Below are 25872 nucleotides of genomic sequence, written 5' to 3' on the forward strand. Positions count from 1 at the left end.
AGAATAATTTAACACAGCGACATGATTTATAGAAGAATTTGCATAATAAAAATGATTATTCATGCGTTCAACAATTACGCGTTTTTTTTTTGTTCTCTTCGTTGTTTACCAGGGACGTGAACCGGTTTTGAACCGAACCGGTTTTGAACCGGAAAACCGCTTTTTTTATTAATTAACTGAACCATTAACCGAACCGAAATTTTCCACAAATGTTTGATCCGAACCGAAAACCGAACCACTTTCCATAAAGGTTTAAAGGTTCGTTTCAACCAAGTTTTAATAGATAAATGTACCAACTTTTTTCCTTTTTGTTAAACATTGTAATACCTACCCTGTGACAGAAAGACAGAAGAAATACGTTTGTGATAAAATTTTGGGAAACGGGCGTGCCACCGCCCACTTATGATCACATATGTGTATCTCGGTAACCGGTCTACCAATTTATACCAAACTCGGTATGGCTATTGTGCTTGCCAAATAAAAGCAAAACGTTCAAAATTATTGAAATCAGACTGAAATTGAGGCCGCTTTTTATATAACGGTAAATTTCAGAAATGCGATGCTTCAATATTTCGAAATTTAAGGACGCTTAATTACTCAAAATTTATACACTCCGCTTACCATGTTGCGGTGGCTCTCGGAAAGGTGAAAATCATATATTTAATACTTGCGCCGGGTGTTTAATGTTCGGCTCCGCCCGAACTTAGACTTTATTACTTGTTTGTTTTTCGAACGGTTGAACCGAACCGAAACCCCGGTTCAAAGACCAAAAAACCGTTTTGAGGAACCAATCCAAAAGTGCAAAAACGGTTCGAACCGCTGAACCGAACCGACAAAATTTTTCATCCGGTTCACGTCTCTGTTGTTTACTTCTTACAAAAAAGATGGCGTCGAGATTTCAACAGCAAGAAAATAACTTTTTTCTTTCTTTCGGGAAGGCGTGATCTTGTGTCTTTCGTTCATGAAAATCAAGGCGAATTTATACTACTGAATGTCAAAATGATGTGTTTGTTGTAAACAAAGCGAATTCATATTACACAAACACCCTATTTTGACATTAAAAATTCGCCTTGATACATGTGGTTGTGGTTGTTGTATTCTTGGTACCTTGTATAAATTCGCCTTGCAATGGACTATCNTTTTGTTAAACATTGTAATACCTACCCTGTGACAGAAAGACAGAAGAAATACGTTTGTGATAAAATTTTGGGAAACGGGCGTGCCACCGCCCACTTATGATCACATATGTGTATCTCGGTAACCGGTCTACCAATTTATACCAAATTCGGTATGGCTATTGTGCTTGCCAAATAAAAGCAAAACGTTCAAAATTATTGAAATCAGACTGAAATTGAGGCCGCTTTTTATATAACGGTAAATTTCAGAAATGCGATGCTTCAATATTTCGAAATTTAAGGACGCTTAATTACTCAAAATTTATACACTCCGCTTACCATGTTGCGGTGGCTCTCGGAAAGGTGAAAATCATATATTTAATACTTGCGCCGGGTGTTTAATGTTCGGCTCCGCCCGAACTTAGACTTTATTACTTGTTTGTTTTTCGAACGGTTGAACCGAACCGAAACCCCGGTTCAAAGACCAAAAAACCGTTTTGAGGAACCAATCCAAAAGTGCAAAAACGGTTCGAACCGCTGAACCGAACCGACAAAATTTTTCATCCGGTTCACGTCTCTGTTGTTTACTTCTTACAAAAAAGATGGCGTCGAGATTTCAACAGCAAGAAAATAACTTTTTTCTTTCTTTCGGGAAGGCGTGATCTTGTGTCTTTCGTTCATGAAAATCAAGGCGAATTTATACTACTGAATGTCAAAATGATGTGTTTGTTGTAAACAAAGCGAATTCATATTACACAAACACCCTATTTTGACATTAAAAATTCGCCTTGATACATGTGGTTGTGGTTGTTGTATTCTTGGTACCTTGTATAAATTCGCCTTGCAATGGACTATCAATTCAGAAATATACAAAAGTGTAGAATATAGGGCCAACTTTTATTATTTTACAAAAAGGCTAAGCCGAATATCTTTTGAAGTATTGGGGAAGCGCAAGCTCGCGGTAATTGTTAAAGCAATGAAGAAATTGGAAGATATAAAAAAAGAGTTTCCACTGCATTGGCTTGTATGGAGCAACAGCGTCGATGAGCTGAAATGGGCGTTAAAAACGGACACGGTGAGGAAACAAATGGTGATGATGATTTCGGGTACAGATAAAAGGGATATACCATATATTTAATGAATGAGGCAGTGGACAGAAGTTTCGATACGATAGCAAAGATGAGTTCGAAAATATGTTTATTATATCAAACTGGAGAAGGTTCCTATTGGTGAAAAATAGTGAAATTAATCACTTTCATGTGCAATTTTGCAAGAATATGCTAATTCAATTAAGCGCGTTAAGCAGGCTTCGCAAACGCTAATTTATAAGTCGATCTACATAGATGCTTAATCCTAAGCTGTACTAAGTACTGTTGGTGCCCAACCAGACGTTATATTTGTGCTAATCTCAATATTCGGAGTACAAAATGACTCATTGGAATCAAATAGCCTTCACTCTTTATATGAAACGCTTTGTTGCAATAATGTTTTTTTTTGCTTTGTGCACTGAAGCAATGACTAAAGGGAGCCAATAGTCCCAACAAGTCAGGTTGTTCCTCAAAGTATGGTTTATTCAATAAGATGTGTCCAATGTTGCTCCGCAGCTATACAAAGGCAGTACCGCTGTAATAGCATTTGCTTGTATGATTTCTAATTTTCGTCAGACATTTTCAATGTACACAATGTAATCATGACGGGGACTTTAGACGTCCACATACTGCGAGGTTATTCCTCCAATTAAATAATTATTCCTTATTCGTCAGTTATAGTTATTATGGTTAAAATTTCACTCGGGGGAACTTCAGATCGCACCTTTAATAATATAACGATGTAATTCAAAATTTCAATTTAGTGGTAAAACGCAATCGAAAGTTTTATCAATTCATACAGTTGGTATAGAAAAAGAAAGATAAGACACATATCTTCGCCATGTTTGGAAAGTTTGGTTTCGACTGAACATGTTCTACTTATCAAGTTTGTTAATTGCATACTTAATGAAATCTTTAAAAACGTAAATTTTGAATTACATCTCAATATTATTAATGGTGCGATATGTACATATACATATATAGTATTTCATTAAAATTAAATTTTCTTATAATTTAAAGATTAAATACATATGTACACATGCGGTCGAAATCCAAAAGTGTGCCAAAATTCGAAGCCTTAAAGAAATTATTCGCAATATCGTACCTGGGGGTTTTTCGGGGACGCTAATTACGAATCCCCTATCGGAATTGCAAAATTCAAAATGGCGGATCCAGTATGGCGTCTGGTAAATTTCGAGTTTTTAATTAGATTTCATAGAGTGCAGTTTTATAGCCCACTAAATTTTAGTGTAAAGTACAAGTTTGAAGTGGCTAGGACTTAAGAAACACATTGAAAACGACAAGCTAAGGACCACAGCTTACAATCGACATCATGAATCAGTATGATTTTGACATAAAAGAAGAGGAAGAACCTTATCTGTCGCTGGAAAAATAGAAATAGATCTAATCTGCCTACGGTCGCGTAGCCCGGTCGTCGCCAAAATAATTATCTACATAAGAGTACAGGTTAAAATAATTTGGCAGCTGTGGTCCGTAGCTCGTGGCTTTCATTATGTTTGGACTATTGTCGTTAATTTGTGAAATTTTTTTGTTGAGATTGTCAGTAATTTTCTTCCATACGAAGTATGTTCGATGATATGAAGAAAATAAGCAACGCCTTCAGCAAAAAAAAAACTTCCAAAAATCAACCATAATCCCAGCTACTTTAAACTTGCACTTTATTGTGCTTAAATTAAATGGACCACAAAACGGCATACCTAAAATCTTTCTATGAAATCTAATTAAAAAGATCGAATGTTTTACATACAGGTGAAACACATATATATAAGCGTGTTAAAAGAGTACATTAAAATTTCAGAGGAAGATTTGGGCAGAAGAATTTTATTTTATTCGGTAGCTTATTAGCTTTTCTAAGCATGATTCAATTACACTATGCGACAGTCAAAATCGGGATGGGATGAAACCAACGGGAAATGTTATATCGGTCAAAAACAAGTTATACGTGGCCCGGCGTTTCGCTGGGTCACGTCTAGGAATCGAGATATATCGATTTGAAGTTAGTAACTATCATATAGGGGAAATTGTCACCTTTGGTATGAGATACCTTCACTTAATTGTGAATAAAAGCGAAACGCGTCCATCGATTTTCATGATCTATGTCTAATTTTGCTTAAAGGTTATGTGACTTTGCGTGAAAATAATCCGACGCCTTTTTTTCCGTTTTGGATTTTTTAAGAATTTGAAAAAAAAAATTTAATATTTTAGGCAAAAAATATATTTTTTCTTCATACATTTATTTTTACCGGCAAAACTGTTGATTATATAGAAAAACGTTATATGAACAGATTAAAGGAATTGTAATTTTTAATTTTTTTTAATTTGTTTGAGCAAAATCGGACTAGTGGTTCTCGAGTTATGTCAAAAAAAAGACCACCAAAGGTGACAATCATTCGCAGCATAGCAGCCGAGGGTGGAGGTTACAACTCATCTTTAGTGGAACGTCGACTTCAGCAGCATTTATAAGTGTTAAGTTTTCTTTTATCACTGTGCAGTAATTGTGTTTTTATAAAATATATAGAACTTTTTGGGACAACTCTATAATTTAGAGGACAATTTAGCGTGGCATCAAGTTTGGCATATTTCTGTGGGTAAGTTTCTCAGTGCCGTGTATACATATATAAGTGAGCAAGAAGTTTTCAAAGCAGCATGGCCGACGCTTCGGCGTCAGAGGCTGTAGATATTAATGAGTCTGACTCTATGGCCTCGAATTGGTTCGAAGTCAGTAGAAATCAGAAAAAATTAAACAGAAAAAGAATAATTAAAGGTGTAATATGGAGAAAAAAGACTCCGAGACGGACGAAGACAGTGCAAAATTAGGTACAGTTAGAAAGAATAATAAAAAGACAAAGACGGACGAAAATAACGGAATGCAAATCCCGCTACAAGGTATGATTGTACCAAAAGGCACGTACACCAGCATGATGCAATAATACAAGGTGTTATCCAAGGCGTATTTAACAAGGTGGTGTTGGCCGTATATAAGTAAAAAATTACACTAACAAATTATACGCTGATGTCCATACTGTCATTGGTATGAGTTACAACAAACACATCATTTTGACGTAATGGCCTCCACGGCGAAAAACTCAGCTGTCGCCCCAACACCACCTTGTTTAATACACCTTGGTGTTATCAGTTGGCAACTTCTCGCTCTAATTCCGCCATATTGACTACCTTACGTGAAACAGTGTTACTTCTTNTTTTGAAACGTACGAATTAGCAAACAAGTGCCTTGCAAACCAATATTTGACTAAAAATGAAATGAAGCCATTCATTCCAAGAAATTTTGTTGAAAACATAGGGGTTGTTAGAAATGTGCCGATGGGCTTTTCTGATCAAGAAATTCTAAGCAACATCATATCAGACATAAAAGTGACATCAGTAACTAGATTAACTAGACGGGACCCAAATGATAGAGAAAATTTTCTGCCAACATTTTCGGTCAAAATTGGTTTTCAAGGACATGAGCTTCCGGAAACAATAAACCTATTTTATGTTAAGCTTAAAGTGCAGCACTATATTCCGAGGGTAAGACAGTGTTTCAACTGCGGAAGGCTTGGCCATACCTGGTTAACCTGCAAAGCCAAAAACCGATGCATTGTTTGTGGAAAAGAGGAAGGATGTAATAGCAACTGTAAACCCAATACCAATAATTGCATTCTATGCGGGAATGAAGGTCACAACTCAGTGAACAAAAAGGCATGTGAAGTGTGGCAGAAAGAAGAAAAAGTGTTGGAAATAATGACCATAAAAAAATCTCTAAAAAGGAGGCCTTTGACATGTACAGTTTAGAAAATAGAGCAAATCGTTTTTCGGTGTTAAATTTTGAGTAAAACTTTCCGGCCACTCTTTCCAATCACAATCAAGTCATAAACAATGATCAGGTAGTTAACCAAAAATTGACAAGAAAGAAGTATAGCCAAGTAACGCAGTACAAACCCGCAAACATGCACACCGAAAAAGAAAAGACACAACTAAACAGCCTGTCTTAAGTGCACAGTGGGACAGAGTGACAGAAATAGAGAAACTGGTTAGCTTACTCATTAAAAAGTTTGAAATAGATCAAAACGAACCCCTAGTACAGTTGCTAGAGAAAATTTGTAAAGTTAGAGTTAGCGACAGAATTACACCAACTCCCACAAATGAACACGAAAATCCTACAATATAATATACAAAGCCTTAAGGCAAATAAGAGCTATTTAGACCACTTTAATAATAGGCACGACATAGACATTATATGCCTTCAGGAAATATTTTCACACGACGAATCAACAACAAATCACAATCTTATAGGTTTTAATCTACTAAGAAAGACTAGGCCGGATGGTTATGGAGGGGTAGCTATCGGCTTCAAAAAAGGACTCAAATTCACGAAAATTAAGTATAAGAGCAATATGGATGTATTAATAGCAAAGACTACTAGCCTAAACTCCAACATAACCATATGTAACGCATACTTACCGCCTAGCCTAAGATTCAATGATTTCTCGACAGAAATAAACCGCTTGTTAATATTTCTGAGCAATTTTAGAAATGTAATCCTACTAGGGGATTTTAATGCTAGATGTATTAAGTATGGCTATCAAATAAACACACCTAAAGGCGTTTTGCTAAGCTCCGAGACTGAAAACGCAAATTTTCTATGTCTAAACGATGGCACCAAAACGCACTTGTGTAATGAAAGAAATGCGGGATCTGTACTGGATCTTACCTTCACCAACTTTAATAAAGAGAAATTAGAATGACAGTGTTCACAAATCAGCATAGGAGGCAGTAGGCATTTCCCGGTTCTGACCACACTTAAAGATATTCACAAACTCCCAAATTTGTTTACCCCTAAAAGTAGCTTTATTAATAAAGTGAAAAGAATCACGTTTACTAACCTAAATCAAATGCAAAAAGATGTTAAAGAGGCCAGGGAAAGCGTAAGCATAGATTTAAACATAAAAAGATGGCAGCCCAAGGCATGGTGGAATGTAGACCTGAATAAATTATTCAGACTACATACGGCCAACAGGAAAAAAGCGAACCTTACAAATAATATAGAGGACCTGGAGGCGTCCAGAATAGCGACTGCAGAATGGAAAAAGGCAGTAAAAGAGGCAAAGAGCAGCAGCTACAAGAGAAGAGTGGAAGAACTAAATTGCGAACCGAACACCAAAGCTGCCTGGAACTTCATAAACAATGTCAAAGGAAGAAAATATACAAACCAAGAATGGGCTTCTGAGGACAACTTAAAGTATTTGGAACACATCAAAAACCAGGTAAGAACAGGCTCCACCACACGAACGAGACATACAGCAGGCACAGACAGTCAAGAATTGACGAACGTGACAAATTTAAATTTCACTGTAGAAAATTTTTTGCGCAAATTAAACAAGAAAAAGTCGACAGCAGGAGGACACGACAACATCACGTTCCAAATATTGAAAAACTTATCAGAAGAAACTCTACAAGAATTTCTGAAAGCCCTAGAAAACCAATTTAACAAAAATGAAGTTCCAGACACTTGGAGAAAAATAAAAATAGTACCAATACCAAAAGGGAACAGAGACCTAGAAGATTTTCGCAATTTTCGGCCCATATCACTTATATCTGTGGTTGCAAAAAGCCTTAACTTGCTCATCAGGGACGCCTTATCAGAAGAAGTCGAACAAAAAAACATCATCCCTCCAAAAAGCTTTGCTTACCGAAAAACCCGATCTACAACAATGTGTCTGAATGAGATGTTACATCTAGTGCCACCAGTAAACACAACAAGGAAAAAGTGGTCGTTTGCCTCCTGGACATAGCGGATGCATACAACTGCGTTGATCTCACAACTCTGCATCAAACACTGGTGGACCACAACGTTAACACAAAAATTGCAGATTGGATTCATAACTTTTTCGCATCACGGCAACTTAGTTTGGGAAAACATACAATAGAAGTAAACAACGGACTGCCGCAAGGAAGTTGCCTTTCACCAACACTATTCAATATATATACTGCTAAACTTCACAACATCAACGAAGAGAAAACTCAGCTTTTCCAGTTTGCAGATGATCTGGCGATTGTGGTGCGCAATAAAGAAGAAAAAACAGCCATTATAAAACTAGCTTCCAAAATTGAGGAAATTCAGGCGATTTTAAACTCCCTACACCTAACACTAAACCTCAGTAAGACGAAATTTATGCTTATGACGGCAGGAAAAAGAAACAGATATTGCATAGAGGGAGGAGGCCACAAAATAGAACAAGAACACAATCTCAAATGGTTGGGTAGGACAATAAATGCAAATTCCACGATTAAAGAACATATAGGCAAAATCAAAAAAGACATAACTCCAGGCAAAAATCTACTTGCCAAATTAATGACGATAAAAGCAGGAATAGTACCGAATATAGCCTTGAATCTCTTTAAAGTATTTGTAAGATCAAAAATTGAGTACGCGAATACCAGTTACGCCAATGCATCGAAGGGATATAACAAGCAACTGCAAACAATTGTGAATGAACCTCTAAGGCGCTGTCTTGGGCTGCCTCCAAATACTCCTACACTGGCCAGATATGCTATTGCGTGTGAACTCACTCCATTGAAAAGAGCAGAATGGCTAACAGCAAAAGAACTCACCAAACAATGGTTTCTAAATCCTAGATTAAGAGCGGAACTGCTTAATGGACAAAAGGTAAACTCTAGCTACAGTCATACCTTCACCAAATTTAGGGGAATCTTAAATAAAATCAACACCAATGTAAAGTACAAAAACAGCCTCAAAATAGAAACCGTGACCCAGCGAAACGCCGGGACACGTATAACTTCTTTTTTACCGATATAACTTTCCCCGGTAGTTTGAACCCTTCCCGATCACTGACCCCTACCATTTGTCTCACAGTGTTATTAAAGGTTTTGTAAGTAGTTTTTTTCTAAAATTTGACACTCCCACTAATTCAAACACCTTCAAAAAGTAGCGAAGTTCCACATAGTGCATGGTAGTATTTGCTTCAATTATTTAATTCAAATCAGCTTATTTACATCTCATATATCCTCTGATTGCTATTAAAAAAAATATTTGTATGTATATATTTATTTATTTATTTATTTATGTATATGTATACCAAAGTTTCGTACGTCAGTCCGCGTATAACTTGAGAATGGATGGTCGACTTTGAGCTGTTGTTGTTTTCTGTTGTTGTTTTTTTGTTGCCGTGTAATTTCTTTGCGGTACCATTTACGGTTTATAGATATGATGGAAAAATTAAATAAGTAATTTTCATAAAAAAACGCCAAATAAAAACATTTTCTTTCGAGTTTATGGCTCGATTGCTTCTAATACGGTAAAAGCCTGCACCGACGACAGCGTTGAACCGCATTCTTCTTCTTTTTGGCGCTGTAACCGCCTAATCGATTTTGGCCGAGTTCAACAAAGCACGCCAGTCGTTTTTCTTCTGTGCCAACTGACGCCAATTGGAAACGCCAAGTGAAGCCAAGTCTTTCTCCACCTGATCTTTCCATCGTAGTGGGGGCCTTCCTCTTCCTCTGCTACCACCAGCGGGTTCCGAGTTGAATACTTTCAGAGCTGGAGCGTCGGTGTCCATTCGAACGACATGGCCAAGCCAGCGGAGCCGCTGTATTTTAATTCGCTGCACTATGTCCACGTCGTTGTAAAGCTCATTTAGCTCATCGTTTCATCATTTGCGGTACTCGCCGTCGCCAACGCGTAAAGGCCCGTAAATCTTCCGCAAAATCTTTCTCTCGAACACTCCAAGAGCCGCCTCATCGGATGTTGTCATTGTCCATGCTTCTGCGCCATATACCAGCACGGGCATGATGAGTGACTTATAAAGCGTGGTTTTCGCACGTCGAGAGAGGACTTTACTCCTGAATTGCCTACTCAGTCCAAANATGCTGACATTATTATCGGTGTTAATGCTGGTTCCCAAGTAAACGAAATTCTCTACTTTCTCGAAATTATAACTGTCAACAGTGATGTGGGTGCCAAGGAGCGAATGTGCTTACTGTTTGTTTGATGAAAGGAGATACTTCGTCTTGTCCTCGTTTACCACCAGACCCATTCGCTTTGCTTCCTTATCCAACTTGGAAAAGGCAGAACAGACTTCGCGGTTTTTGATGCCGATGATATCGATGTCCCCGTTTGGTGGCGAACGACTCGGAGAGGCCTTTCCCAATTCTGACGGAGCTGGTGCTCAACGTCATTTTACACGGCCGTATGAGTTTTGAAGGGATGCCAAATTCAGTNTTGTGAATACCTGGTCTATGGTGGATTTGCCAGGTCTAAAGCCACACTGATAAGGCCCAATCAGTTCATTGACGGTGGGCTTCAGTCTTTCACACAATACGCTCGATAAGACCTTGTAACCTATGCTTAGAAGGCTGATCCCGCGGTAGTTGGCGCGAATGGCGGGGTCACCTTTCTTGTGGATTGGGCAGAGCACACTTAAATTCCAGTCGTCGGGTATGCGTTCATCTGACCATATTCTGCACAAGAGTTGATGCATGCACCTTATCAACTCCTCGCCGCCGTAGTTGAATAGCTCAGCTGGCAGGATGTCAGCTCCAGCAGCTTTGTTGTTTTTCAGCTGCGTTATTGCTATACGTACCTCGTCATAGTCAGGCGGTGGAACGTCGACTCCGTCATCATCGATTGCGGGCTCGGGTTCTTCTTCTCCACAACGTTCCGTGTGTTCGGACTTATTCCGGATCAAATGCAGTTAATTCCCGAGTTGATCCAGATTAACGCTGTCGTCTGTTTACTATATAACGCGAATTCTTTGATGTTGCACTTTTAGGGTCAGTTCTTCAGTGCAAGTTTAAATTTAGATCACATAAACTGCTTTTGACTTGATTGGATTGTGTCAATGCCTAAATACCTTCGCTGACTCATTTACCAGAAACATTGCGCGCTCTACTTTACAGCGACTTGGCAGAATCAATAGGTCTCCACAAATGTCGACAAATACATTTCGGCATTTAAGGGAATTTCGTCACTTTGGGCGTGTGTGAATCGGTAACAAAGTTTGCGGCAAGTAAATTTTTGACAACTATGAGGTGAATAAAATTTCAGTAGCACATGAGGCTAGTGAAATTTTTGACAAATGCATAGAAAATTTTGACAATCGCAAAGACTGTTGCTGTGAGTAATTTTTCGTAAAACAAAAGCTTAAGTTGATGAAATGCAATCAGTGATGTTAGATGTGTTTAAAATATCAATTTCACTTCAATTTGTAATAGTTTATTCCGAATAAATCTGTGGTTATCAAAAATTTACTGCTGTCAAAAAAGATTTCATTTCACACAGCAGATTGGCAAAACTGTCTCACCATAGTAAAAACATTATTCAACAGCTTTCCCCATAGAACTTTGTTACCGATTCACACACGCCCTTTAGTCTACATTGAATTTCTGTAGACTGACAAACATTTCTTAAAATTTAAAAAGTAAAAATTTCACTACTAAAAATTTAAAAATGTTCCTTAAACTTGCAAAGAAATTTCGAAAAGAAAGATCACTGTTTTTATTTTTAGGAGTAGGGTGGGAGTGTCATTGATAAAATTAGAGTGAGAAAGTTTGTCTTACAAAACCTTTCATTATTGAATCGTGGTTTTCTTAAGGTGTTCTTACAAGATATGTATTAAATTTGTTTCTGTACAAATCAGATGCACGTACTTACGAAATAGAAATGTTTCTATTTTCATCTGACACACAGATAGAATCATCTGAGTTTAGTTTATTTCGTTTTCATAGCATGAATTTTTAAATAGTTAAATAAAGACTGGGAATTTGACAGACATACGCAATTACATATGTATTGAAAAAGTCACATTTACAGACGCAAATACACATCGTGTAAGAACACCTTAAGTAACCTCCAATAGGCTTAAAGGCAGCATCCTACAGCGTGTTATCATGTTTCATTTAACAACTCAAATTTTGTAAAAAAAAGTACCATTATATTTCAACTTTAAAAAAATTCTGTTACAGTGTAGATATTCACACATTTTTTTTACGTATTGTACTAGCCTTTAGACGTAGATGCCATTTGGTTTTGTTGGATTTCCTTAACTCAAAGTACTTTTACACGTTTATAACGTTTCCCTTTGAATCTACCATAATGTTATGCTTGGGCGAAGACGACATTCCGACTGAAAATAAAGAGGAAACTTGGGGTACAGGCCGTTACTGTGAACGGTTTTCGTTTTTTAGAGATCTCTTTACCAACTTAATGATGGAAAAGCCCTATCCAGAAACTTTTTTTTCCAATTTTGGCAACACTTTTGGATTTCGGCCGCACTGTGGGACAGGTCACACGGCCTTACTATCGAGGAGCCATTTTACGACCGCAATTCAATTCACTTCTGAGTGAATTTCAGCACCTGCCAATTTGAATTCAAAGCGAATTTGGCTCAAATTAACTTGGAACTGAATTACAAAACTCACCGGAAAATCTTTAAAAGCCACAATACTGTGTGAGAATTGGGCCCCAATGTAACATTTATAAGCCTTTACGCGAACTCTGGCCCATTAAATCGAGTTTTTTTGCGCATCGCTTCCATCATTTATTAATAAAGAACTGCAAAATTCAACATTTTCTGTAAAAATGTCATTTTCAAAAATATACATTGCTATGCCATGCCAACTCAAACAAGGTGTAATGCCATGTCATTCAATCTTAAACATACTGTTATAGCATGTCATTGCTCTTAGCTAAGCTGTTGTTCGCTGTTGTGTTTCTGCAGCATATTTAAAGTACTGTATGATCCTGCCTTGTATGAAAATATATATAGATTTTTAATTAGAGAATTGTTTAATGAGTTTTACTATAGTAGGAGCTTGCAAAATTTCTACCCGTATAAACAATGTAATTAATAATGCTGACTATGTCGCATGTGTTGACATGCATAGACTTGATACATGATTTGATTTAAATTTATTCGACAGGGGCTTCATATGTCATTGTCAAACATGTATGTGCGACATACCATGAACTGGCACTTCATGATGTGACACACGTCGCTATGTTTCGTAGTTCAATATTTGTAGGCCTTTATTTATTAAACCATCCTTTATTCGGCTGAATACAGTAAAGCATGAGACATTACTTACTTAATAATATCTATTAGACTCCAGCGCAANTCCCTTTTGGCAGCAGCAAATATCTCTCGTACGCGATGAGGGAAAGTAGAGTACGTACTTTGGTGGAGTAATAGCAAGTACGTCAAGTATTTACTCTCTCAACGCCAAGTAGTGTATGTATGCGGAAAAAAAGTAACAATGTGTTGGGAGTAGAGTACAATGCAAGGAGTACTTATTGAATGAAATGCGGCAAATACAATTGCGCTGGACTCTAATATCTATGTATTCTTTACAATTAAAAACATCAGAATAAGTTCAACTTATAAACAAGGATAATCAGACATCAAATACCGTATCACCGGAATTGAATATTAATGTTATAGTTGCCATTCATCCGAGTAGTGTTATCCCACTCAAAACCTAGACCTTCATACATATTTGAAGTTGCATACGAATAAGTTAATACAAGCTCATTTTTGAACGGTTTTAATTACATACATATAATGCCCTTCTTATGTTTAGATTTACTGTTTACTGACTGCCAACTTTTGTAAAACAGTCGAGGAAGTCGAATAACAGCAGAAAAATGTGAATTAAACAAGCAATTGTTAAGCATAAAACCAAACCGGTTCCAATTCTCTTATAAAAATTTAAGAATGTTAATTTCTTCATGATCCAATAATCGGATTTAAACCAAATTAGTATGGGACCACCTGTATGGTAACACCTTTCCTTTTAAAAAAGAATTATTGAAATCGGTTAACGTGGTCCAAAGCTATGGGGTAACATATGTACATAAAAAAAATATTCCGACGAATTGATAACCTTCTCCTTTTTGTGAAGTCGGTCAAAACGTGAAGTTAATTAAAAAAACTATAGAAGATATTACAATCAATGAAGTGCAAACAATACAACTAAATAAATAAGTAAAGTCACAAGTAATTTTTAAGCAAGAAACACAACCATCTTCAATGTTAATATACAAATTTAAGAGTACCGTCAATTTCTTCATGATCCTTCATGATGGGAACTAAACCAAATTTGTATTTGAATGATCGAACACGGTTCACGTTACCAGTTAAAAATACAAATACGGCATACAAAATCGAGTAAACAAACAAAAATACGAAGTATAACCAGTCGTTTTAAGGAGCATTTATAAGCTACCTTAGTACATACATAGCTCTATACTGCCATTAGTCGTATCTCTTAACTAAAAACTTAATTTGTAAAAACATGTACGAGTATTTTGTAGTGCATATTTCATGCGTTTTGATTATTTTGTAATAAAATGTACATATGTATTTTGAAACTTCTCAAGTTTAGGTTGACAAGGAAAAAATCGATGCCCGTGGCCGAACACCTTTGATGCTAGCCGTGAAATTATCACATTTGCAATGTGTAAAGTGCCTTTTAGCAGCAAAATGTAATGCCACCTATGAATACGAGGGATGGTCAAGTAAGGCCAACTAATATCTAAATATTTTCACACATTATTGTGTAGATTTACATAACGAAATGTATATATAGAAGAAAAATGCATATTTTCGATTTCCAGTTGTGCAAGAAGCCGTATGCTCCGGCGATGAGGATATACTGACTGCCATCATTGAAGTACGCGATTTGCAACGTCATGTTCAACGGGTAACACATGTTCCGAAATTATTACAACACCTTTTAGATGCACCTGATTTCTACATTGAAATGAAATGGGAGTTTACATCTTGGGGTAAACCATTTTTTATAATCATGAATTTACTATTGCATCTCAATATATAAAAAAATATTTTTTTTACATATATACATACATATGTTTGTATGTATGTACATACATTGACCACGTAAAAAAATAAAAATCATGCAATGCGACCACCGTCGGACTCAGATTTTATAGCAATGATCCTCCATGAATCTCCCCTCTACGATAATTCTAAGAGGTCGCGCATCGAGTGTTTATTTTTCGCATAGGAATTAAACCTAAGAAAATTAGTTATTCTCTTTTGAGGTCAATATAATTTACTAGGATTACTCAAAATTCTCGAAACTATAAGAATACAATGATTGCATGTCATTTAAGTTTTATGCATGCTCAGATTCCTTAGATTCCAAAAACAAATTTTTTCTTAATTACTAGATTTGACATGAATCTGATCATGTATAATACTTAAATGGAATGTAATCAATGTATTATTATAGTTTCGAGCGTTTTCATTAATCCTAGAAAATTATATTGACCTCAAAAGACAATAACTAATTTTCTAACGTGTAATTCGTATGGGAAAAATAAACACTCGATGCGCGACCTCTTGGAATTGCCGTAGTGAGGGGATATTCATTGAGGATCATTACTATAGCAAATACTAAAGTCTGATTCAGATAGCGGTCGCATTGAAGGATTTTTATTTTTTGACGTGGTCTAATGTACATATATTACAGTACCCCTCATGTCTCGTCTTTGTCCGAGCGACACCTACAAAGTTTATAAACGTGGAGCGAATGTGAGAATAGATACCACATTATTAGGGTTTCATAACAACTCCTGGCAACGAGGCAATCGCTCTTATATCTTTAAAGGCGCAAGTAAGAGAAACGAGCCGATAACATTACCTTTATTCTTTACTTATTTAATAAAATTTATTTCAGAGGACTCTGCAACGATGATTGAGATCGATCATGACACTCACGAAGTGATTGAAGAACAAATGAATAGCGAAATCGGAGATATAGTCGCAATACCGCCTCCAATTGGTGCTGTGCGCGGCCGCCTCAATGCACCCGTCATTACTAACAATATAGAAATGGAAAAAATCAGTTTTGAGCGGAATAAATCGGGAATTTGGGGTTGGCGCAGCGAAAAGTCAGAGATGGTGAATGGATACAATTGCAAAGTTTATGGCGCCAGCAACGTTGAGTTTATAACGCGCACCCGAATGGATCACCTAAATGAAGATCAAATTAAGGTACTCTAAATTTTATTAAAAAACATCGCTGAGAAAACATTTTATGAAAAATATTTTCTAAATTCAATATGACCAGAATAAATGTGCGAGGACACCATTGCATAGCTTTTTAGGGATCGCTGACGACGATTTAACAAATTCTCACACTAATGAAGGAATAATTGCCAAAGATCGGGTAAGAAGTGTTACAAAAGACAAGCTTAAATGCATGTTTGCTCGTTAGTTTAATCGGAGAAAATATATACTCGATTCACATATAAATTACATATATATGTCAGACGCCGTCTCCATCTATTGGGAGTCCATTACTAGATCAAAGCCCTGAAAATAGCACACCCGAAGAAAATGCCAGTATCAGCTCAGGCACAACGCCACCAAAACACGCTATTACGGCAGAGGAGTATTTTTCTCCCAATGTCGATTTGAATGGACGTGACATTGGACGACCAAAGAAAGTCACTACCAAGGTATCTATCAAAATGTATTACTGTTGATTGCTGCTTAAAGACCAATTATTTAACATTAAACGGAGCAGCTAATTGAGAAGTTATAATTAAGTATATATTTTAGATTCAGAGATTTAAGGCTAATCTATGGCTCTCCGAAGAGTATCCTATGCGACTGCAAGAACAAGTTCTTCCTATACTTGACTTAATGTCTACTATGGCAAGTCCACACGTATCTAAACTGAAAGATTTCATTACCATGCAGCTGCCCTCTGGTTTTCCAGTGAAAATTGAAATCCCACTCTTCCATGTTTTAAATGCATGCATCACGTTTGGAAATGTATTCGGCATGACGGCTCCCGTTGAGAATGTAACCACAATTAATGAAGACGATCGCATAACTTGCCTTGTCGACGACCATTGTTTCGATATACCGAGCCATTACGTCAACAGAGGTACACAAATTAATAAAATTCGCATTCGTTTTTGTTGTTCAGAGAATTTATTTTCGCTTTTCAGATGCGGACACTCTTCGTCAAATGCCTTTGGATGAAGACGATATGTTGCAATATGCAATTGAACAAAGTTTAGTGGAAACGACCTCCGGGGCTTCTGCTTCAAATACAGCTGAGGACACCGATAAAGTGGATATATGGGAGGCATTGCGTGGTCAAGGGGTAGATGGAATTCCAGAGGAAGACGAACAGTTGCAGAGGTATCATTATGCATATATTTATATATGAACTTTAAATTAAATACTTTATGCTTATGTTTCTATTTAAAAAAATGTGTACTAACCCTTCTCCCATGCTTCGCCAAATGAATTCGATATGTAGACTTCATGTTCCCACTAAAGCACATTATTGTAACCGTAGCTCCCCAAATCGACGTATAGCTAGTAATTGCGCGCTCAGTAAAATAAATTCCAATCATTCCCAAATTCGTCACGCACTGTTAAGTAGTGAAAAAGCTTGCGGTTCTTCACCGGCATCGTCAATAACCAATTCAACAGTGCAGGGCGATCATTACACTTCCGCACCAGAAAATCAATTTAAAACCGATATCGCTTACATGAAAAAAATTTTTAAATAGTTGATGAGACAATAAACATTTCATTCCCTCTACAATTAGTACAAAATAAAGAGATATCTATACAACTTAACTATCGACACATTTATTTAGACGAACGCGTCGATATCGTTTCGAAACTTATCCAAATGTCCTAAATCGGTATTGATTTGAGTGATTCACCAGACGCGCATTGATTTTTTGTTCACGTTCTGTTCTTATAATACATATTCGAATATTCTTTAAAAAATTTAAATGTGATACGGATGGATTCCAAAATTGTGAATTTATGAAATGTTATTTTTCGCCATTCTTACCTTTAGAACATAATGTTAATTTTCAATGCGCATACATAGAAAGTTAAGGGGATGCAAAGTTGGTTTAGCTGCTACCCGCACCGAGATTAGTTGTTTCAATGCGCAAACATTAGGTGAACCATATGAACGTCTTATTGGCCATTAATTTTGATGGGAATATTGTTGAAGATATAAAATTGCCACACAAAAATACTTTAGAGAAATAATTATGTAAATTAGTAGAGATTATGTGATGTAAAACCAAAACTTATTGATGACTTAAAAAGGATCAGTTCAGGGCCTTCGTCTTGACCTGCGGGCTTTGTCGGAGTCACAGCCGCCTAACTTAAACGTAGAATACGTGATATTATTAAGTCAAGTTAAAAACGGTACATGAAATATTCACTTTGATTGTATTGAATTTAATAAATCAAAATTAATTGCAAAATATTAATAATTAGCAATAGATAAGCAGTTCCACATTAACTTCAATCATATATAGATATATATTATAAATAGATATATGCCATGACGTGTATCACTACTTCGATTCATTTTTATTTCCTTTCACACTGCAGATATATATAGAGGTATTTACATACATACATACATACATAGAGGTATTTACATACATACATACGCTGTGATTAGGTTATAAATATTGCGCCATCTCTTACTCAAAAGCCGAAATACCTACACACATGCTTTTTCTCTCCTTCTCTCAATTCCAGCGCAAGCACGTGTTTACAAAATGATAACGAAGTGATTTTTTATGGAAAATCACGTATGACCACATATTTAAATAAATAAACATACTTAGAAGATATCAACCAATACTTCCCATATAACAAACGAAAGGAAAAAACTTAAATTTTTGATTGAAGAAAACAAAAACAAAAACAAAATCATTCAAGCGGTTTTCAAGCATTTTGGTAATAAGAAAAATTGGTTAATTTTTTCAAAAATTTGTTGCCTTAAAGTGCTCAATATTTGTTAAATTTATATAAAACTGGTACCTGATAAGATTTTTATTGCTACAAAGAACCTACATACATCCCGAAAATGAAAATTATATCTGCAAATCATAAGTTGCTAGAGCACTTTAAAGGCTCCCCAAAATAAGTCAATATTTACCGTTGTTTCTACGACAGAAACCGAATTGGTTACTTACAAAAATGAATCTGTCGATAGGTTTGGAATTTTATCTTTGAAACGCCACACTTTTCTTTGAAATCTCTTCTTTAGTTCCCGTGCAATAAGCGTTTTCGAGAAGCTCTAAAAATTACAACTCCAACATTTGATCATAGCCCCCATATCGAAAAGTAAGACTAAAAGTAATCTACGTCAAAAATATTTTTCAATCAAAATTATTATGAAAAGACTTTTCCAATTTAGAATAAAAGTAGGGACGTGCCGGATAACTGGATTCCGGATACCATGTAAAAAATAAGAGCCGGATTCGGATACCCGAACCTTAATAAATTTCACAATATTATATTCATTTTTTTTTTTGTTTAGCGACATACTTATGAGTTATAGAGTTAAGTTATAAAATAATCCTCCATTAAAAAGATTTGCAACCCTGGGCTCGAATCGTAACATACGTCGTCGCTAAAAACAAATTCTTCAGCGCCGCTTGGACCTTCTGCCTCCATTGGAGTCACTGCCTCCACAGTCGGCCTCAGTGAATCCTGCAAGTTTTTTGTATTTCGCCGCATTGGCCTAAAATTTTTTCTTTTCTATCCACCAAGAGTTAGAAAAAGTGTTTTTGTATTTTTATTTTTTTTTGATATTACAAATTAAATTCACTGAGCTCAGACAATTCTTCTAATTTTTCAACGGAGTCTGAATTTTCGTCGCTAAAAACAAATTCCTCAGAGCCGCTTGGACTTTCTGCCTCCATTGGAGTCACTACCTCCACAGTCGGCCTTGGTGAATCCTGCGAGTTTTTTGTATTTCGCCGCATTGGCCGCACATTTTTGCTTTTCTATCCATATAGAGGTAGAAAAAGTTTTCTTGTAATTTTTTTTTTATATTACAAATTAAATTCACTGGATTTTCTTTTATTTTTCTTTTACATTCACCCACTTTTTATATGTTTTGCACCACAGCTAACAATGAAGTTAAATTTTCTTTGATGTATGTATGTCTGTACATATCGACCCCACTGCGCAAAATTATAGTATGATACAAAAACCAAATTTTACTGGAAAGTGTTTTTTGTACTTTTCTCTGCTTTGGCTAGCACCATCAATACCAAAGTTTAGATTTGCTGGGATAATTGAGAAATATAACTAAACGCAAGATTTTTTTTTGTAGAATGTGTTGACACCTTTCTAATTTCTTAGCACATATGATAATTTCGCCCACAAGAAAAAATTCATTGTAACATACGATAAAATTTACAGTCAACTTTCGGGGGAGCTATTGTGATTTAAGCCGTAGTATTTGAACAGGTGATGCGTTATGGGCTGTAAAACAAAGTTGCATCAAAAACTGAATTTCGTAAAAAATGTAACATACAATTTCGCCCACAAGAAAAAATTCATTGTCACATACGATAAAATTTACAGTCAATTTGTGGGGGAGCTATTGTGATTTAAGCCGTAATATTTGAACAGGTGATGCGTTATGGGATGTAAAACAAAGTTGCATCAAAAAAATGCATTTCGTACAAAATGTAACATACGATAATTTTGCGAAAAGGGGTCGATATGTTTGTGAGTGTACAATCGATATTTTCTTTACGATATGGTCAGCAATTCTTTGCAGGGATTATGCATGCTTACATATCACCTTGCTTCCCGCATTGTCCCGTAGTGCTTCATTGTTGCTATTTTTTGTTACCCAGGTCTAATTTTTTTACATCAATAAATCTAAAAACGGGGTCGATAGTGAAGTAATTCGAAAATATAAATCAGTTAGCATGGAGAAACTATTTGAATCATATGAAAAAGGTCAAACTCTAGTGAAAGCTTTTATTGAGCAGGGTGCTCACCAGGATATTTGGCAATGCTTTGAGGAAATCGCCAACGGCTCTGATGCGGATTCCAGTTTTTGTAGTGATGTGGGTAGACAAGGCAGTGACCGTTAAAGAAAAAAGGCAGCAATTTAGAAATGGGCAAATATTTACAGCTGCGCTCTACCATCCTCAGTGAACTTAAAAATAGTATTTAGTCCATCGGGTAGCATTTACATACATATCTGTGTTCGTATGGAAAAGTAGCTTATGTCGAAAGGCTGGCTTTAGTATAAATCGGCATTCGCAGCATACGATTGCGAATTACTCACTGGCGGTGAGCCGTTGAGAACTTTTGGCAAATAAACGTGCAAGAAATAGCTCCGATACTAGCAAGTCAATTTTCTTATTAAGTCTCATCAAAAAATTCTTTGTCGTTTAAAGAATAACGGGAATGCCGCATTATACTAAAGCCAGCCTTTCAACATAAGCTACTTTTCCATACGAACACAGATATGTTGAAAATAGAAATAGGTTGTTGCACTGTAATGCAAAAATGCTTCTTCTCATAATGAAATATATATCAATTTTTAACTCTAATTACTAATTAGATACTATGTATTAAATTTGATTATAAAAATACAAAAAAAAAAAATCTGAATTAGATTTTTAAATTGAATCTTCTATAATCGAATCCGGAAATCCGGCAGGATTTTAGCCAGTATCCGGCCGGATTGTCGGATAACAGAAAAACGGACGGATAAGCCCGATTCCGGATATCTGCCGGATATGCGGCACACCCCTAAATAAAAGTCTTCGAAGACTAAAAAAATGGATCTCGCATATAACACGGTGCTACAAAATGAAAAAATGGCATGTACTTTTAAGATGCTAAACTCGTAGTAGATGTTGCGTCTCGATTACAACGCAAAACCATTTTTAAAATTTTCTATTGTACTCCCAAAATCATTATTTATTGTTTAATTAAGAAAAGCGAAAGTTTCGAGTTTTTCCATTGTAACTCGAAACTAACTAAACATTCAAATGTTTGATATTTATTGAAGAAAACATTTGTACAACTTAAGATGAAAACAGTCTTTTAAAAGTACATCAACTACGTTTACATAAATATAAATCAGACACAATTGGGAGTTAAAATATTTATTTATTTAAATATGTAACGTAATGTTTTGAACTTATAAATAATTTTCTAAAGTAAGTAATATTGGCTTAAGTAAGTTCAAAATAAATCTGTACAATCGTTACTATTTAATCTACATAGTTATATTACCTAAAGTGTTTTTATGCGACAGCTTTTTATCTTCCACAATACTCCATAAAAATTAATGCCTGAAGCAAAATTACTGTAGCACGCAAGGCGAATTTATATAAGGTGGTGTTACTAGATCAGCTGATTTTGTGTATGGGATTCGCCGCACGGCTTCTGATGTCAAATTGAAAAATTTTGTTTGAATTTCTACACACACTTACAGATTTTGACAGTTTATGCCGCCAAAGCAAAAACAAAATACATACATGTAAATTTCTGTTTTTGTACTCCTGCTATCACCTTATATTAATTCGCCTTGGTAGCACGGTGGAATTATAATTAGAGTCTCAAAATCAGTTATCGATGACTTAAAAAGTTTGTCTCACTCATAATTATTATAAAGGATTTCATAATTCCGACGAAATATGGGATGCCTTTTTAAAACTGAACTATCAAATTATTATTATTCTAGATCTTTGCTCTAGTTAGATTGCGGGCGTGTTTCTTTATTCATTCCAAACGTTCGGAATACATTTTTATGTTTACTTATTCGTTGGAACGTTCTGGATAATATGTTACAGGATAACCTAAACGCATTCTTTTCATTCCGTCTTTAGCACGGAATTCATAAAATATTCTGCTGAACAGCTGATTGTGTGCATATGTACAAATTGCATGAAAATAATGGCGCTAGAGAAACCAAGTAAGTTTATGCAAATTGTTTTACGAATAAAACCTTTAGCAAATTAAATTAAATATTAATAGAGAAACAGTGAAAAGTTCTTTTCTATCTGATATCTAATAATTTTATTCTTTTCTGTTTCTTTATTCCCATTATTCCTACGGTGACCATCCGTCCTTTATTTTAAAGGACAGTCCTTTACTTTAACCCCCTGTCCTTCATAATTTTTTTCAAAATAAAGGACGCCTTTTGTCCTTTATTTCTTAAACTGTCCTTTAAATCAGCTCTGCGCTTTTCAGAGGTAAATTTTTAAACAGAATATGAAAAATAAAAATGTTCCTTATAAAATATAATGAAAACCTTCGCCAGTTTGTTTCGCACCCCACTTAAGGGTTTTTTTAATAGGTATCTTGGCACAATCTATAAAGCACAGGGAAAGTTGTGCCCAGGATCGTGTTGCACCCTGAGTTTCCAGTTCCACTGAAAGAGAACAATAAACCCCCTGCTGCACAGTGGTTCTAAACTGGCATTTAGTGTTCGTAATTCACTGGAGCCTTAATTTTTTTCACTTATAAGCTTATAATATTTGCAAGAGACCAGTTGGGCCTGATTTGTGAATTTTTATTTGATTATATTAATTTTTTTAGTGCAAAATGCAGAAAAAGTGGCAATTTTGAAGAAAATGTATTCTCCTGTTCCAGTTAATAAATGTTACATAACAAAAACTAGTTAAAAACAATTGTATGGTTCCCCAAACTGAATAAATTACAAAAAAATGTTTGAAATGTTATAACAAAAGGTTCACAAAAATAATTTTTTTTTTGGTTTTTAGTAAAAATTGGTTGAAAAATGAAGACTGCGGTGAATTATAAACATTAAATTCCAATTTTCAACCACTGTGTGCTGACTTCGGCGTGCAGTATGAATTATGGTAAATGCATTTTGGCAGCAAAGGATGGCGAAGTCCTTGAAAAGGATTTGGCTTCATTTTTCGGAATCGGTTAATTAACTGGTAAATATTTGATTTAAATTACGATATGGGTAAGGTACTCTTATCATACAAGTTGTATGTACGTATTCCCAAATAATTTTGAAAAAAAAGTCCTTTATTTGATATTGGTTAATATGGTCACCGTAATTATTCCGTATAAAATATGACTATTCTATTCTAGATCCGGAATGAATAAAGAAATACGCCCTGTATGTATCTATATTTTGATTACAAAGACTCATTTTTGACATTTCACTTATTCTCGTAAGAATTCATGCTCTGATTCATCAATTTATTTTATTTTTTCACAATCTGTTCGTGTCATTGCTAATTAAACTCATTAAAGTATTTACCAAATGTATTTATGTAGTTAACGCTATTTGCCACGTATATCCCGTTCGATTTTCTTTTCACTTAAAACCCAGGGTACTGCAAGAGTCGTTGTGTGGTGCCGCAAATAATACAGGATCGCCAGCTACCGATGATGACGATGGTGGTTTTAGCTATATGGATCCTGATCTTGCGATTGCTTTACAGCTTAGCCGACAGGATCAGCAGCAGTATGAAATTGAGTTACAGCGTGAACAGGAAATGATTGAACAGGCGTTAAAGCTTAGCTTACAGTAGAACTAAGTCAATTTTGACCATACAAAATATTGTGTTGAATATATATTTATATATCTATCCATATGATCGAACTTCGAAATATTTTCAATATCAATCATTAATCCCTGCAGGGAAACATATACTCTATTGAGAATGGTAGAGGAATACATATGTATATCAAAGAACCGAACTATTAAAACCTTGAAGTCAAATAACTTTGTAATTAGCAATATTTTTAAAACATCTGTAAATCAACAACTGTCCGTTTAACGTGGTAAAAATTGTTCAAACGTGTCTTCTACGGTACTTTTTTTCAAAATATCGCATGTAATATATAGTGCATAAGTATATTTCTTATAGATCTTCTATACCTTATTACTATATGAATTTTTTATATTATACAGAGACATTTCAAAAAGCTTTCCGTACTAGCGTACAATAAACTAATCATAAATTCACCACTCTTAAATAAAAGTGTCTCGTTTAGTAATTTTATATATGTACATATGCATGTGATTCTTCATATTTATTTGTAAGCTTATCCTATCCTCAGTTACAAATGCAAAAATACATCGTGGAGCTATACATAAGAACAATTTAATATTTATTAGTTTAGTTTAAAGGTGTTAAGAATCTTTTATTTTTATTGCTAGGTGTATTTGTGGTATTCCTTGTGGTCAATGTACATACATACATACATATATATCGTCGTTTAAAGTACAAAACCGCGCATCAACAAAATGCAAAACCGCGTATGTGAGGTTGCATAAATTATTTTCTAGAGAGTAAAAACACTCATATTTCAAAATAGTTCTCTTTTTTATAAAGCAATAGCATTTCTGGCTAGTATATTTCAGGACGAATGGATAAGGATTGAGACAAGAACTTGTGTGAGCAAATCTAATTTTTGGCAACCAATGTCAGTTACGCGTTTTTGCAGAATTACATACGCGGTTTTGTACTTTAAACGACGATATTGACCATTATTTTAAAAATTTTATCTGGGCAAAGAACAAAGAAACGTCGCTGGCAACATACAAGGCAATTGGCTAGCCGGTTCTAAACTATGCTGCGCCTGTTTGGTCGCCGGGGACTAGTTCGACGCAGTGGACGAAGCTTCAGACTTGTCAGAACGCCGCACTCCGGACAGCGACAGGTTGCCTTATGATGTCGCCTAAGCACCACCTACACAGCGAGAACCAAATGCTTCCCGTAAGGGAGCACAATAAAATGCTTTGTGAGCAGTTTCTGATGGGGTGCCACAGACGTCAACACCCTAACAGACCCTTGATAGAGG

General features: G+C 35.6%; 1 protein-coding gene across 1 annotated transcript; it reads left to right on the forward strand.

Moving 5' to 3' along the window:
• Window positions 1-1900: 1900 nt before the first annotated feature.
• On the forward strand, window positions 1901-25176 carry LOC108362974 (ankyrin repeat domain-containing protein 13D). Its single transcript, XM_017616146.1, has 10 exons — window positions 1901-2190; window positions 14624-14756; window positions 14856-15026; window positions 15734-15877; window positions 15941-16257; window positions 16334-16432; window positions 16536-16724; window positions 16828-17158; window positions 17223-17418; window positions 24395-25176. The coding sequence occupies exons 1-10, from the start codon at window positions 2092-2094 to the stop codon at window positions 24594-24596; spliced, it is 1881 nt and encodes a 626-aa protein (XP_017471635.1). The 5' UTR covers window positions 1901-2091; the 3' UTR covers window positions 24597-25176.
• The last annotated feature ends 696 nt before the right edge of the window (window positions 25177-25872 follow it).

The sequence above is a fragment of the Rhagoletis zephyria genome, unplaced genomic scaffold (genome assembly GCF_001687245.7).
Source record: "Rhagoletis zephyria isolate East Lansing unplaced genomic scaffold, Rhagoletis_zephyria_1.1 Rzeph_scaffold_00025, whole genome shotgun sequence".
Lineage (NCBI taxonomy): Eukaryota > Metazoa > Arthropoda > Insecta > Diptera > Tephritidae > Rhagoletis > Rhagoletis zephyria.